We start from the raw sequence: 16,364 nt of genomic DNA, 5'->3' as shown, positions 1-16,364 counted from the left end.
AATATTAAGGGCAATATCAGTAATAAAACAACTAATATGACAATATCAACTATAAACAAGAAATGCAAGAATTTCAACATAATTTAAATATATTTCACTTTGTAGAAACAAAATGCCCAATTGAAGTTTTCATGCATATTTATTCTGTTTTATTCTCTCTGAGTTTAACCTGTAAACCTGCGCAGAGTTCCAGTTCTGATACTTGTGAAGTAATTTTATTAAAGTGCAGCTGATTTCCATATTGTTCGGTTTTTTCCTGGAGAAAGCTCTGATTCTGTATCCTGCTGTGATTGTTAACTGTGTGCGAGCAGCAGAGCCTCAGTAAGCAGATTTATGCGGACGGATTTATGCTCTCGCCTTCTGATTCGTCCACTCTGCTAACTTATTCCCTCGGGAGCGGGCTGAGGAGACGGCAGGGAGGCTGATCCACATAATGCTACGGGTGTTTTGCAGCATCAGCCCGGTAAATGTAGAAGAGAAGTGAAACAAGGACCGGATCAGGCGGATAAAGCAGAGTCACTGTGCGCTGCGAGGCTTTTGCGCTTGGAGAGCGGAGCGCACGGCGCGCAGTGCGCAAAAGGGGCGCCTCCGATGAGCGTGCTCACGGGGAAACTCACACAGACTTCACATGTAAGGCTCACACTTATCTCAAGGCTGCTGGATACGGCTCATAGATGAAAACTGCTCCGGAGAGGGTCCTTCTCCGTCGGACAAGGAGCCCGTCAGTCTGCGGCGCACGGCCGAACACCGGCGACCATGTCGGACATCTCCACTGATTTCAACAACGACACGCTGCCGGCGGCTGCGGTCACAAACTACAATTTCCCAGCGCTCATATTCGGGATTTTGCTGATTGTGATCATCACCGGAGGGAACGTGCTCGTGTGCCTCAGCGTGCACTTGGAGAAGGCTTTAAAAACGACCACAAACTACTTCATAGTCAGTTTGGCGTTTGCAGACTTGCTGCTGGCGGTTCTGGTTCTGCCGCTCTTCGTTTACGCAGAGGTAAGCACCGAGCTACAGTAGTCCAGATGGATTACTGAAGGAGAGTGTATCAGGTACAAACCGTGGGGCCTGAGAGGACAGTGGGGCACCCGGGGGGTGGGCGGGGGGGCAGTGAGTGTCAGTGTGGATCTGTGGCTGGAAGCTTTACACGGCTGCTTCAGTTCCAGTCTGAACTAAATACTGAAGTTCAGCTGCATTTTTTTCAACAAATAGCAACAACTGAGAGTTCTGCTTCACCCAGAATTTCACATAAAGACACAAATCGATTACAGAGACACAAATAACTACAGAAACACACAAAACAACCATAAAGACACAATAAAACGACTGCAAACAGCTATAAAGAGGCGCAAACAACCACAAACAACACTGATGCATCAATAGACCTTTTTCACAGCAGCCATTTTGACATGAAAGTAGGGTAAACACAAGCGTTACCAGTTAAACTAATTAATTATGCTTCTGTTCCAGTCAGGTCAAACAGAGTGAAGGTGCAAGTAGGCTCACTGGAAAAGTTCTGTTACACTAAATGGAGCCTTAATTGATAATTATTGGTAACACCTATGTTTACCCTACTATTTCATGTCCGGCTGTTGTGAAAAAGGCATATTACAGCCGTTTTGCTCCTATGTAGGAGGGGGATTGGGGGCCTTTTCTACCTGAGAATGTTTCTATACATTCTCAGGTAGAAGTATTTTAGATATCCTGGTTTAAATTATAGATATGATCAATGTCTGGACTGGTGTGATCAGGGAAAGATACCAATTAAACCAGTTCATGACACAAAATAGAGGATAGACCATCATTTCTCTCACCTCTCTAATCGGGATTAATTCATTACAGGGGGAGTCACTGGGAGGTTTATACTGGTTGTTAGGAGAAGTATGATGCATGAATCACAATCTTTCTAGGCAACAGAAAGGTTTAAACGGTGTCATCCAGCCCTTATTGAAGTATTAAAGGCCACCTGCCTGCTTGCCTGTCTAAATATCTCTGCAGCTCAGAGATGCCCTACTGAGGCTTCACCTTAAGTCCTCCTTTAATTAGCCACACTTGTGATCTTGTTACCTGTGCCAGTAGTTGCAGCCAGTTAACCTACTGGAGTCTCACACCGCTGGTTTGTCCGCATGAACTCCGACCGGATTAGGAAAGTCAGTCGGAAAGTTAAAACTTTTCCACGTTCACCTGAAGGGAAGTCAGTGGAGGAGAATGCGGACAGTCTGGACAGAGCTGTGTTTCACTGGAGGAATGTTTGTCTCAGCGCTGAGCTGCAGTGGTGCAAGCACAAGAGGATTAGACGTATTTACACTCAGATTTGGGGCAGCTAATGAGTTGGTGTTTGTTTCTTTTCTCTCTCTCTCGTGTGTGTGTGTGTGTGTGTGTGTGTGTGTGTGCAGTTCCAGGGTGGAGTTTGGTCCTTAAACATGCTTATGTGTGATGGTCTGATGACCATGGATGTGATGCTGTGCACCGCATCCATATTCAACCTCTGTGCCATCAGCGTGGACAGGTATGTGGGTGTCAAGGTTTATATGGAGATAAATCACCCCCGCTGTTGTTACATGAGAGGGAGCTTCAGTTTGGTTTTTACTGTGCGAGCCAGCGGAGGAAGGGAATGAGAAAAAACGGTGCTGGTTCATATTGATCGATTTTATCCATTAATAATACAATTCAGCATAACAATAGCTAGAGGCACTTTATATGTGTTTGTTTTGGGGAAACAAACTGTTAGCAAGGGATAATACATTAAAATGTGATCATAAGACACAACAGACTAATGACTAATCTTATTAAAGTTCTCTGTTAAAGCTAAACAAATCAATATTAGTTATATTAATGAAAAAAGCTGTGGCGATGAACCAACAGAGAATTATCACTGCTGTTCCTCTCAGCGTCTCTCGGCTCACTGTTTTGGTTTTACTGTTATGGTTCACCCTCATCGCTCCCAGCAAGGTTGGACTCAGATATTTCCTACAGGAGTTGGTGGAGTCTAAAACAGATTTGAAAAAGAGTAGATTCATATTCATCAGTTTGAGATGACTTCAGATTATTGCTAACATTGATCTGCGTCTGCTGGACGTGTAGGCAGCGACGCATGTCTCGTTATGAACTTTCTGGCCTCCACGTCGTCCATTAATTCCTGATAATGGACACCTCAAAGGGCATTATATACCACTGTCACTTTCCACAGAAAAAAAAGATAATTATTTAATATTTTCATGCATTTTGCAATTAAAATCTAAAGTTTTTATGAGCTATAACTCTGCCGACCTGAAGGTAAATCAAATAAAGTAACATTGGTGCATTTTTGGGAAAGTTTCCAGTAACTTTCTTACAGATAAACAGGTAGTGTGGTTTGTACACTTATATAATTATTACCAACAACGGCACAAACAATCAACAGTTAGTTGATTATAGAAATAAAACAGAAAAATAGTTTTATGTTAATAAAATATTCTCCACACCAGCTTGAAATCTGTCGCTGAAGGAAAAATTAAACTGAAAAACATAAGCAGATGGCAGAAAGAAGAACTAAGCACTATGAAGCCCTTATGTAGTTTATTTATTGTATTATTTCTTTAACTAAATAAATATGAATATTATTAGTAGATGCATTGCAGAAAAACCTGTTTGCCTCATACAGAATGAGCCAGCTTTTTGTTTTGACTTCTGGAACTTTTTAAAGTAACCTTTCAGATTACACTGGAGTAATAATCATGTTATATTTGGACTAAGAATTAGTATTTGTTAAGTAACTGAAAGAAAGTTGTTCTTTAGAGGTTTAACCCTTCCTCCTTTGTTTTGCAGGTTCATTGCAGTGTCCATTCCCCTAAACTACAACCGTAAACATGTGGACCATCGTCAGCTCATCCTGCTGTCGGCTACCTGGCTGCTGGCCCTGGCCGTGGCCTCCCCTGTCATCTTTGGCATCAATAACGTGCCTGACCGCGATCCCACTGAGTGCAAACTAGAGGACAACAACTACGTGGTTTATTCCTCAGTCTGCTCCTTTTTCATCCCCTGCCCCATCATGGTCCTGCTCTACTTTGGGGTTTTCCGCGGGCTGCGGCACTGGGAGGAGGCCCGGAAGGTCAAACTGCGCAGCAGCATCGAAGCCTGCAGGAAGCTGCAGCATGCAGCTGTCGCCACCGCCCTCCCCCCGCTGACAGGCACCATCCCCGGGCCTCTGCCCATGCCTCTACCCAGGATCATCGAGAGGGACTTGGCGCAGTCTCGGCTGGACGACACTGGCGACTACATTCAGCAGGAGATTCCTTATCCTCGGCAGTACAGAGAGAACTCAGTGCCCTCACTGACGTTCAGCCATCAGCTGCACAGGAAGAAGAGAGCCAAGATCAACAACAGGGAGAGGAAAGCTATGAGGGTGCTACCTGTCGTAGTAGGTGAGTCTTCCTGTTCTCCCTCTCCTCCAATCAGAGCTCACAGGACTGCAGCTGTGACAACTCAATCTTATTATCGCTAAAGAACCATAACTGTGTTTTTGTGTGTTTTAGTCCTGAACTACAAATCCCTACTTTTCAGCACCTGAACTGAATTTATAGCTCGCAGACAGGCTGCTTTCACTTAGTGCCCGGATGGAAAACAGACTCTGGAGCTGACCTGCTTTGGTGCTGGAGCCTCTTTTGTACGCTCAAACTAGAATTACGCTTCTCCAAGTTGCAAACGAGCAAACTACGGATGTGCATCTCCATCACTGAGGCTGCCAACCAGCCGATACATATTAAAGCAACTACTAATGCAATGCAATTCGACACAATCTGATTCAACAGCATCTGATACGATACAATGCAAAGAAATAGGATGCAGATTTGATGTCGTATATTCTTCTTAAGCAGCTTGAGAAACAGTTTAGAGAAGGAATCAATCTAAATATAATTATTGTCGTGACCTTAGAATGAGGTTTTTATCTACAGAGGGAGTCGACTCTAGAGGACCTGACTCGAGTCCGCCATGTTGGACCGCCACATAGCCCAGAACAGACAAACCAAACACTGGCTCCAGATAGATTTTTCACGATTCTGAAGCATTTTACATTTTATTTTTATATAACTTTTCATTGCTGTTGTGTGAACAGATTGTAAAGTAAACTAAAAAATGAGACTTTCTTGGTTTCCTGTAACAGCAGGGCTAAAGTCAGTCTGAGTGCTACTGGCTCTGTTTAATATCTGACAGTGATTACTGGTTGAAATGGTCTTTAGGGCTTCATTATCTACAGAAATGAATTTCTTAGAGCCAAACTAGTAAAGCGAGTCTTTCTTTTTCTTTCTTTCTTTTGGTTTCTTTTCTTTATAAGAAAACTGTACAGTCTCCATTCAGAAGGCAACAACCGACTCATTTAAGGATTCCCTTTCTGTGTTTGTTTGCTCGTAGAAGATGATTTTGCACTTCTAAAAGTTTTTATAAATGTCGCTTCCTCTGCTGTCGAGGGGCATTGTGCCAGAAGAGTCCTTGTTTGAGCACCTTTCATTACGGCCACTTTTGTATTTCAGTTATCTGTTTATTCACTGAAGCAGGAAATGGAAGTAAAATTGCTCCTGACAGTAGGTGAGGTGTTTAAGTGCTGAACAGTTCAATATGGTAATTACAACCCTGTTTAAAATCGGCACTGCAGCAGCTGTAAGTAATTGTGCCGATATTGCTTGTTGTGTGTGTGGTGCCTATTAATCAAACAGGATCAGAAGATAAATTATACACAAACTTCCCTCACTCACCTTTTCTATTTCAATCTCTGCTCCGTAAATCAAAATTTTTTTTTTTCCCTGAATTTTATTCTACGTGTTAACAGATTCTAGGAAACGTTTACCTGCTGTTTTAAAACAGTTAATTAACTTTTTGCACTTTACAGTTTAATTAATGTTTGAGTTGCAGCTCAGGTGGGCGTAAGGTTGCTGACGTCCATGCAGGTCACTCTTGACTGCGGGGATAAAAGCCTTACCTCTGACTAGCCGCTGCTCAACAAGCAGCGCCATTACAGCTTAAAGCCCTCAATCCAATTATTATGCAACACATGCTCTTACAGTCACACCGTCTCCACACAGGCTCTGCCCTCATTTGTTTACTGTACATTCACTACTGACACATTTGTGTGAGAACGGGTAGTACGTAGTGGTAAAGACTGTAAAACCATTCACACTCACTTATGGTGACAGTAAAGTTTAAACGTGGATTTCAAAGCCTTGAATGCGAAGGTCAACCTCATCAACAAGGAAAAAACACAAGACATAAATAACCACCAATATCTGAGACCACCTCCTCACATGTTTTCAGACATTCAAAAATACTCTGCTTTAAATTAATCTGATACGTTTTTCCCACAAAAGAAGTTCAATTAACTTACAGCTGCCTCTTCTCCCTCATTAGAAACCCAGAACCTATGAATATGCAAATATTGTAAATATGTAAATGAGACGAGATTTAAGGTGAGCACAGAGAACTGGGTCATTCTGCAGAGTGAAGCAACAATATATAAAAATATATCCTTAAACCTTAAAAGATGTCAACTGCAGACATGACATAGTTGATATTTTTAGAATAACAATGTCTGAAACAACAGTCGATTATCACCTGAATCTGCAGCTCGTTATAGTGAGTTTTGGTTGATTTTGTTCACTCAGTTTTTAGAGAAAAGGCTCTGATAAGCAGTGGAGCACCAAACAGCTGACAGACACCGTTAAGGCTAGCTGGTGAACATGGTTGAGGATTTAGCAGCTAAAGTTGGTGGACACCAAAACAAGAGTGAATATATTAACCAGAGTTGACATGGAAACAAACCTTGTACAATCCAAAAACACAAGTGACGTAAAATGTCAAAATCAAAGTGAAACTGCCAACAAAAGAGTCCACCGACACTAACGGATGTTGTCCCGAGTGACAACAACATTCCTGTTTTTGTCATCTTAAAACAGATCAGTCAGTAAAAAACTGTGAATCACCGCAACCATAAGAGATCTTTGAGTATAGAGTCATAAATGTGTATAAACCATTTGAGGCTGGTGGGTTCAGTAGTGTGTGAGATATGCTGCTGATACACACACAGACACACACACACACACACACACACACACACACACACACACACACACACACGAGGAAACCAACCAAAATGAAGCCAATAACATGCAGTTCCTCAAACAGCCACTGGAGGCAGTCAATCTCCATAAAGCCCCATATTAAAATGCTCAACCTTACAGCAGAAATAAACATATTTACAACCTGGTGCAAAAAACAGATTCAGTCTCTAGAGCTCTGTAACTCGTTTAAAATATATTAAGGCTTAAAGTTATGCATAATTAAATAATTAAGGGTGTGGTCGTCACAGTTTGTTCAGTTCCCTCAGCTCCACATCTTTTGGATAAACTCATCAAGGCTTTCTGTTGGACAAACTACGTAATATAATAATTATATATATTGCAAGTAGTACCCATAAAACATTTAATTGATGTAATCTTTCTAATAAAAGTCATTTATTAGTTTGTTTTAGTGTTTTTAATCATTTGTTTCGTGTTTTTGCTCATGAACTTTGCGTTGCATTGGCTATGAAACGTGCTACATAAATACTTGAAACCTTAACTATCAGGTAAATGTATCATTAATTTCTCTTATTGCAGAGTTTCTGTCATGTTCTTGTGCCTGAAATACTGGGACGGAAAGCAGAACAGACATGAAATCTTACATTTAACACTGTATTATCAGAGCTGGCCTGAATGCATCTTGTGAATAAGAAGTGCACTCTGACAGTAGAACTGTGGCATATTATGCAAAGTCCCCCAATCTCCTGGAAACAAAGACATAAATCCCATCCATCAAGCTCCCAACACAGAGCTAATAAATCACTCGGATCTGTTTTTATCGCCAACGTAAGACGACACCTGAGACAAATGGCCTCAGTTTGATTCAGTGACACAGTTATTCATAGTCCGCGCTCATCAAGGAAACTAAGCTTATTAAGGTGAGTTATCAGGACCTTTGGTTTCAGTTTGAGGAGGGCCTTTAAATCACACACTGAAGTCTTTAAACTGACCAACAAAAGCAAGATTACCGTCCGACCTCTGTCCTCGTGTGGTCACTTTTATATATGAAGGTTTACAGAAGTTGTTTTTTCTGCTTCTGCATCTTAATCCTCTCTGTGAACTTGTGAACTGTGAAATTTATGATTTTCTTGAGAAGGAGTGGAGGGAAAAAAAGTCAGGAAATCCAAAATGTATGGAACGCCCCCGAGCGGTAATGTCTCGAGTTAAAATGATGAGGCGGCAGGATCGTACATTTCTACTTTGTCTCTAATGAAGTCAGTCTTGGTTGTGAATCATTTAGAGTCACAGAGAAACACATCGTCTTCGTTTGACGCATTTCCTGCTGAAGCTGAATCTTCAGGGGGGACAAAACACTGAAAGGTAGAAATTAATAGGAGATCAGTTGGGAGGAGGCTTATTTCTGAGGTGAGGAGGGATGTTAAAATAGAGCCTATTTCGTGGTTTTATGGATGAGTTTTTATTTTCTTGCCTACAGTTACAGGTCATCCATTAAAGTTATATCCCCACATTCAGTTGGACACTGATTTTCCATAGTGTAGAATATGAACTCACTCAGAAGGATGTGCTTGAAAGTAGAGTTTTTTAAACTTTGATATTAGTTTTGCAAACTTTTACAAAACTTTTGAAGCTTGAATCTGCAAACTTTTGGTAATGAAAGCTTGCATTCGTGAAGTCTGTGCTTGCAAGTCTATTTATTTAACATTTGTGAGATTGTGTATTCGGTTTCGTGTTTGCAAGCTTCCAGCGTTGATCTCCCGTCTGGTCCTCGGGATTTGGACAGTTCAAACACTGTCGGTCTGAATCAGCTAACAGCTGCCTACTGTCTCACTGTAGCAGCTCTAAAGTCTGTTAGTCAGAGGTTACATTTACTGGCCTGTTTCCCTTCTGAATCCTCCATTTTCTTGACACAGTTCTGTGAACAGGGGCGGATCTAGGAGACATTCATGGGGTGGCCAGAGACAAACCTATAAATCACAAACAATCACATATATCAATATTTGCTTGTAAAACCACCCAAATGAAGATATTTGTAACCAGATAAATTATTTAACTCAACAATAATTGTTCAAACTGATTACATCAAAATCACATTTTTAAGTTAAAATAACCACATTTTGTAAGTTAAATAAAAATAACATTCCAGCTTAAGTAATTTTAAATGAGAATGACTCAGGAACGTGTTTGTAACTTAAAAAAAGTCAGTGTCACTTAAAATTAATTGTAAAAGCAACTTAACCAATCATTTTCTTAATCTAAAAAAAGTTTGTGTTACTTAAAAATGTTGAGTTAAATGAATTTATATGGTTTTACAGTGTATTTTGGCACATCAGTAAAGCATTTAACAGAAATATCTTTTGGTGGCATCAGAAATGTATAATTATTGTGATTATAAGAAATAAATTATTTGATTATTTCCCATTTATTTCTGACATTTTTTGAAATACATGTAATTGTTATTGAATTTAAACCTTTCACTTAGTCTAAAATGAGGCCATACATTTTTTAAAACGTTGCTTTTGTTGCATTTGACACCATTTAACTCCTGCATCTGAGTTTTTTTGTGTCGTGACTTGGAAAATGAAGTTTGCAGACAAGAAACTGAACTTATAAAACAGAGTTTACAGGCAGAAAAATAAATCTTCAGACTGAGAATGTACAAACAATGTTGTGTTCTCTGATCTCGGCTCTACCCAGCAGCACATCTATCGACAGCTGGCTGTGAGGGAAGAACTAAAGCATCAAGACATTGTTAAGATTCAGACAAATCTTTATTTACAACCTCTAAGAGACTCGTTTTTAACACATTCAGCGATCACATTCATAAAAAAAGACTTAAGGTGTCTTTGAAGTGTTAAATAGGAGAGTCATACTTGATTACTTGAGTATTTTAATTTTCTGCTACTTTTATTCACTTTAACTCCTTGAAGAAACAAATATTGTACATTTTGAATCCACTACATTCATTTAATCCCTTTAGTTACTTTGCAGATTTATAACACAAAATGTAATCAACAAATATATTATGATGTATTATTGTTACCCAGCAGTATACAAATAATTCAAATTAGCTTCACATTTACCAGCTGCAACATTAAAATGATGAACACATTATGTCAATAATTATGTTCTAATAATATATTAATTTGAATTCTTAAATGGTCAATTCTGCATAATGAGCACTTTTTTGTCATATTTTGATGCTAATACTTTACTGTACTTTTACTTAAACCAGCTACTAATAACTTTAATTTTGTGTTGATTCGGGCGCCCCCTGTGAACAAAGGCGGTAGTGTTTCGACTGCCTTGTTTCATTGATTTCAAGGGGAATGAATGCAGTACTTTTACTAGTAAGAGTATTTTTACACTGTGGTATTGCTGGTTTTTAATGAGATCTGAGTACTTCTTCCACTGACAGCAGGTTTACAGTTTGGTGTGCAGAGCTCACAGTTAAATGGATAAAAAATTTGAACTACAACAAACTTTGACAATGAAGATTTCTTATAGCCTTTTGACATAAAAAGTGCTTTCAATCCTTTTTCTCTCCTAGATTCTGGTTCAAAATGCTCTGCAATGAAATAAAAAGTAAAAAGAAATGTGTTGGGTTTTCTACAAGCTGATCTTTGTATGCAATTAAAATTTAAAGTACATAATTCAAAAAGTCTGAATGTAGCTGAAGTGACATTTTCCACAAAACAATAAATTGAAGGACAGGATTTTGCTCCTGTAAAGAAAAGTCACCATGCAAAACATTTACAGCTCTGACACTTCACATTGTTGATTTATGCTATTTCACTGCTCCTTCCAGCAAAAACAAGTATGATTGGCACAAAAAGGCACAATTGTTGAGAGAATAAAAACCCCCAGATACATACTATCACATTTTTGTGAAACATCCTGTCACAATATTTTGTGTCACCCAGTCACGAATGAACCTCCACGCAGTCGTGAATCTGTCAATTTGTGTTTGAAAACAAGGTCTCGGTTGAAAGTCAAATCAGTTTTATTTATACAGCCCGATATCATAAATCACAGTTGTCCTCAGAGGGCTTTACAATCTGTACAGCGAGACACATCCTCTGTCCTTAGACCATCGATTTGGATGAGGAGAAACTCCCAAATAACTCAGAGAGAGCAACAGAGGAAGGATTCCTCTCCGAGGACGAACAGATGTCGTGTGAACAGGATAGAAATGTGCAAATTAGGATGAGAAAATTACAGATGCATGTAGATTATAAAACATATGTAAAATAAATGGATTGATGAGGATGTTGAGTAACCTCCTCTTCATCACTCAGACTTTGATGACTGACTCTCTTCCACATTTTCCTGCAGGTTGCTTCTTGTTCTGCTGGACTCCGTTCTTCGTGGTTCACACGACGCGGGCCGTGTGTTTGACGTGCGACATCCCTCCCAGTCTGATGAGCACGGTCACCTGGCTGGGCTACGTCAACAGCGCTCTCAACCCCATCATCTACACCATCTTCAACACCGAGTTCAAGAAATTCTTCAAGAAATGTTTCCGCACCTGCTGCTGACACCAGATTCTCCTCCGCGGACACTACGGGGGGAAAGGAACCGGGAGATGATGAAGCTCAGCCGGGTGAAAACACTTTGGTTTCGCTTGGATTAACAGCATATAATTTATAATTGGGAAGTCTTGGGCTTCCAGCTCAGCTTCGGGCTGCCGGCTGGATGTGGATGGCTGATGGTATCTGGCTGACAGGAAAAAATACACGTTCAAACACTGCTAAAGAAAGCAGTTACTGGGGATATATATTGCATTTCTGGGTCCATTTTGTCATTTGGTGATGTACTTTCTTGATCCTCTGGGATTACTGTCCAAACAAAATGATGATGTTGGGGTGGAAGCTGCAAAAAAAAAAAAACAGCTACGCACTGACACAAACTCCCCTGTCTGCGAGGAGCTTTTCACCAAATTCAGTTTGTCTGTACAGCACTTCTTTTTCTTTTTTTTGGAGAGTACTGTATATCAGCCGCGGTTGAAGTTACGGTCTGCCAGTTTCAGTGAACGACGTGGGATTTGTCCAGAGCCTGCTCTGCCTGAAAGAGCAAAAACGTCCCCTGGATGCAGAAAGCCTGAATAAGCTTCAACAGACCAGAATGTTAAACAGCTGAAAGGAACCGAAAGTGACTAAAAGAAATCCTCTAAAATCAGACATTGATCTTCACTTTCTTATACAGTTTTGACATTTTGGGAAATACACTTATTCTCTTTCTTGCTGAGAGTTAGAAGAGAAGACTGATACCACTCTCATGTCTCATGTCTGTACGCTGAGTATAAAGCTACAGTCATTAGCCAGTTAGCTTAGCACAAAGACTGGAAACAGGGGGAAGCAGTTGGTTCCAATTAAGAGGCGCATTTCTTTTTGTTTTATCCGTCCAAAAGCCAAAGTTAAAAATAGTTAATAGAGATCAATATCTGTTCAACCACCTTAATTATCTGTATTGGTATCTGTGCTTTACCCCAAAATCAAAAATACAGATTTTTCCTTTTAGCTGTAGTTGTACTTTTGGTGTGAGTTGCTGAGTTTTGGAGATATCTGCCTTCTCTCCAATTATACTTTTGTGATATAGTTGCCGGGTATAGGGATGCACCAATTGTGAAATTCTGGGCCAATACCAATAACAATATTTAAAATACCAATTTGGCTGATAACCAGATGTTTCTTTGTTGTTATTTAATTTACTTTTTGTGCCAGGGAAATAAAGAAATGCACAAAGATAAGTATCTTGTGGCCAGTGATGGGTGCAGTTCGGTAGAAAGAAAATAGTTCCTCCATTAAACTGCTCCCTACAAGGTTTGTGGATTATCTTGAGTATTAATTCTGGAGAGAGACATTGAGTCTATCTACAGCTCTGCCCAAAACTCAAAAAACAAATCTAGATCAGGAGCAACCTGTCTGGAGCTGCAAAACATATGTGAGCCCTAAATAGAAAAGCTAATACATATATACCTAATAAATACCAGTAAGCCAGCACCATTGGTGGTGAAAGCAAACCAATCTGTCCTCGCACTATTTAATTCTCTATTTTCCTTTGAAACTTTTCTTTTATGGATTTGAAACCAAAGCTGAACACAGCGTGTGGCGCTCGGTTAAGTGTCATTAAAGGCAAGTCTAGTTGCCACTGCTATTGAGGTTCGGCAAACAGAGCCACGGGTTGCCTTCCCCTGATCTAGATGGATAAATAGCACTACAGGTAAAAGGAAAAATATGTATCTTTGATGTTTGGGGTAGACTGTCCCTTTAAAGTTCACATCAGTCCTCATGCCTCTATCGAAAGTCATAAAACATGAGAGTTGTTCTGGGAAACACCCGAAGCCACCAACTGATCAATGAGTAGAAGGCGGTCAAAGTCAACCAGAAAATATCAAAAAGGCTTCATCAAAAAAAAAAAGACATCTAACAGGAATCTGAAGCATGATCCGAATGCGTGTGAGCGGCCCGGGTGGATTTGTCCCAGTAGGATTAGCTGCCACAGCGACCTGAGGAGCAGAACTTGAAAGATCAGCTACATCCAGTCAACTGACAGTCACCCCCCCCCCGTCATGGATCACTGACTTCTTCTATGAACTGTGTGTGAATCAGTAAAAAGGTTCACAATATGGACCAGCTCAACGCAGCTTTTCAAAGTAATTTTTAACACATGTACGGATACAAAACCTTTCATACAACACTGCGTAGCAATATGCCTTAAACTCAAAGGATGTACTGTCTGTCGTGGTAGAAGTCATAGCACTCAAACCCTCAACACACTGAGGACATTTACAGCAGCACCGACTTAATAAGATCTCTCAAAAAGTCATTTTTAAGTTGTCAAGAACATATTTCCATTCCTGTTTCATATAAAACCTTTTTTCAGCATGTCGAGTTTATATTTGACACATCGACACCCGTCAACCTCAAACGCTGAGGAGTCCCGACTTTCTCTGCTTTAATGTGATTCATTCCGGCGCTGAGAGGACGACACATCTACATCTGTAAGTTATAATAAATAATGTAATAAAATACAAACAAGGGAGGAGGACAGGATTCACTTCTGCTACTCTGGAAAGAAGAAACCTGCCCAGTAATTATTTTGCCGCCATGACGAGTAAATATTTGCTCAGTTTCTTGTTATAAACAGAAACAAATAATGTTTTAACAAGATCCTTTTGATATGATAACAGAATATATTAGTAAGGCTGCATGATGTGGTAAAAACATCATATTGTGATTATTCTGAGATGTTGTGATTGTGATATGATTCATGATTAATGTTAAAAACTCTTAAAATCATGATGATGTGAGTTTTTGGGGGTCTGTACCATGAAAGAGATGTATTCTTATACCTGGATCTCTGCAGCACTACAGTACTTCATTATAATGCTGTTCTGTCACATATAATTGTGATTTTGATAATATTTTGATTAACTGTGCAACCTTATATTTTAGACAGATAAAGTAAAATGTATTTCCCACAGTTGCACAAACAAGTAAGGAAACTACAGGATTTACAGGGACACTTAATTACAGGGGTCACACAACAGAGGCACAAACACTCCACCTCCTGAATCTGGATCTCTAGTAACTTAAGAGTAGGTTACTTATTTAAAGCTCGTGTGGCTGCAGGAGAAGAGCTCTTGTTAAAGAGGGCAGTAACCTCCGGGGCGTAATGTGCCAGTGGAGTGGACGGTCTGCCTCATGTGTGATTGTGAGTGTTTGCTTTAAAGAGTTTCTGTGGTATTTTTCTGCCTCTACCTTATTCTCCCAGGGGTTTTTTTGTGTCAGAGTGATTCATGGGGACAAGTTCTGAATTTGGTCCAGTATTGAGTGAGACGTAATCCTTATGGGCACAATTATGACCGTTAGAAAGTGTTGTGACATCTCGGGTGAGGTGACTTGTTGCAGGAAGACAACAGTGGAAGCGTGAGCGTAGTAAAGCCAGCAGAGAAGAGTTTGTAGTGGTGGAGGACAGAAGACAAAGACACGATGATGACGATCCGAGGAGGGTGAACTGGCTTCTGCAAGTCGGCCACGCTCAGGAGACCGGTGGTGGTCCCGTGGGTGTCCACTGAGGAGATTTCACAGATTACACTACAACGTTTTCTTTCCATAATGCTGTCAGAACAAGCACTTTTAATAGACGCACTTTGATGATGCACAGTTTTGCTGCTCCCCATCAGTCACTTCGACACAAAAACACGAGAAAATAAAGGTTGAAAAACACCGAAGTTACCCTTTAAAGAGTTTATTATTGGTGATTGTAAGCATTTGGGAAACAACATATGGCACTATACAGACGAACTGGCTCAATAATGCTGCAGTGCAGGAACAGAAGAGGGTTTACAGATGGCTGTTAGTCCCTGTCACAGTGGCTGTAAATGTCAGAGCTGATTGAAGCTGAAGTTATTGTCCAGAGTAAACGCTGAAAGACCTCCTCCCCTCCTAAAGGGGGAGACCGGGGGCATGAGCAGCGTTTCTGGGGGGAGTTATGAATTACCAGTGAATGAAAATGGAATAATTTGGTTTATAAAAAGAAATATAATCTTATAACATGAAAAATATTCCGTTGTAACAGGATTTTATAACGAGAAAGTGATCTGATATTTGTTGTCATGGTGGCAGTAAAACATTATCGTGTGTTGCACTAAATTTCAGCTCCGAATTATCAAATTTCCTTCCAGCATTATTATTTCTGCTCCTTGAAACACTCAATATGGTTCCATCTACTCAGCTTGATCAATGATGTGAGATAAAAAGCACCACAGAGGAAGTCACTTTATTGTTAACGGAGTGAAATTTGCTTTGAAAAATGTTTATTATGATGTTGAATAATAGGAAAACTCAACTGTGTCTTGATAACGTCGCTCATTAGTTATTATCCTCGTGTCAGGTTCTGTGAAAACGTTGTTTTATGTCCTGAAACTGAAAGTATTCTCGACTGCAGGATGGCTTAAAATTTGAGTGATATTGTCCTTTAAGCCATGACTGCCTGTCACCACAGTATGTATGCTTGGTTACTGACTGTGCCTACTGTATGCCATATCCACGTTTTATGTGGAAACCTTTATAATAAAGTGTGTCATCTTTCTAAATGTTCCAGTTGCCTTCAGCTGAAATCCAATCGGCTCAGGTTTTTTCCGACTCTCTCGTCTTTAAAAAAGAACTTCATGTGCTAGAACATCTTGTGCTGAGCAAACAGACCGGATCGCTAATGTGATTTTAGATACTTTGGTTTTGGGTTTTTTTTTAAAGATAGAGCCACAGTTCAGATTTTAAAATCCTGTTTATGCATGGATGGATT

The 16,364-nt window shown here is 40.0% G+C and overlaps 1 protein-coding gene across 1 annotated transcript; it reads left to right on the top strand.

Annotated features, from left to right (window-relative positions):
• The first annotated feature begins 316 nt into the window (after positions 1-316).
• drd4b (dopamine receptor D4b) lies at positions 317-16,155 on the top strand. The gene is made up of 4 exons (XM_051378450.1): positions 317-1,005; positions 2,403-2,515; positions 3,814-4,409; positions 11,391-16,155. The coding sequence occupies exons 1-4, from the start codon at positions 757-759 to the stop codon at positions 11,591-11,593; spliced, it is 1,161 nt and encodes a 386-aa protein (XP_051234410.1). The 5' UTR covers positions 317-756; the 3' UTR covers positions 11,594-16,155.
• The last annotated feature ends 209 nt before the right edge of the window (positions 16,156-16,364 follow it).

This window comes from Dicentrarchus labrax, unplaced genomic scaffold (assembly GCF_905237075.1).
Source record: "Dicentrarchus labrax unplaced genomic scaffold, dlabrax2021, whole genome shotgun sequence".
Taxonomy (NCBI): Eukaryota; Metazoa; Chordata; class Actinopteri; family Moronidae; genus Dicentrarchus; species Dicentrarchus labrax.
This window is presented reverse-complemented; position numbering and strand designations above follow the sequence as displayed.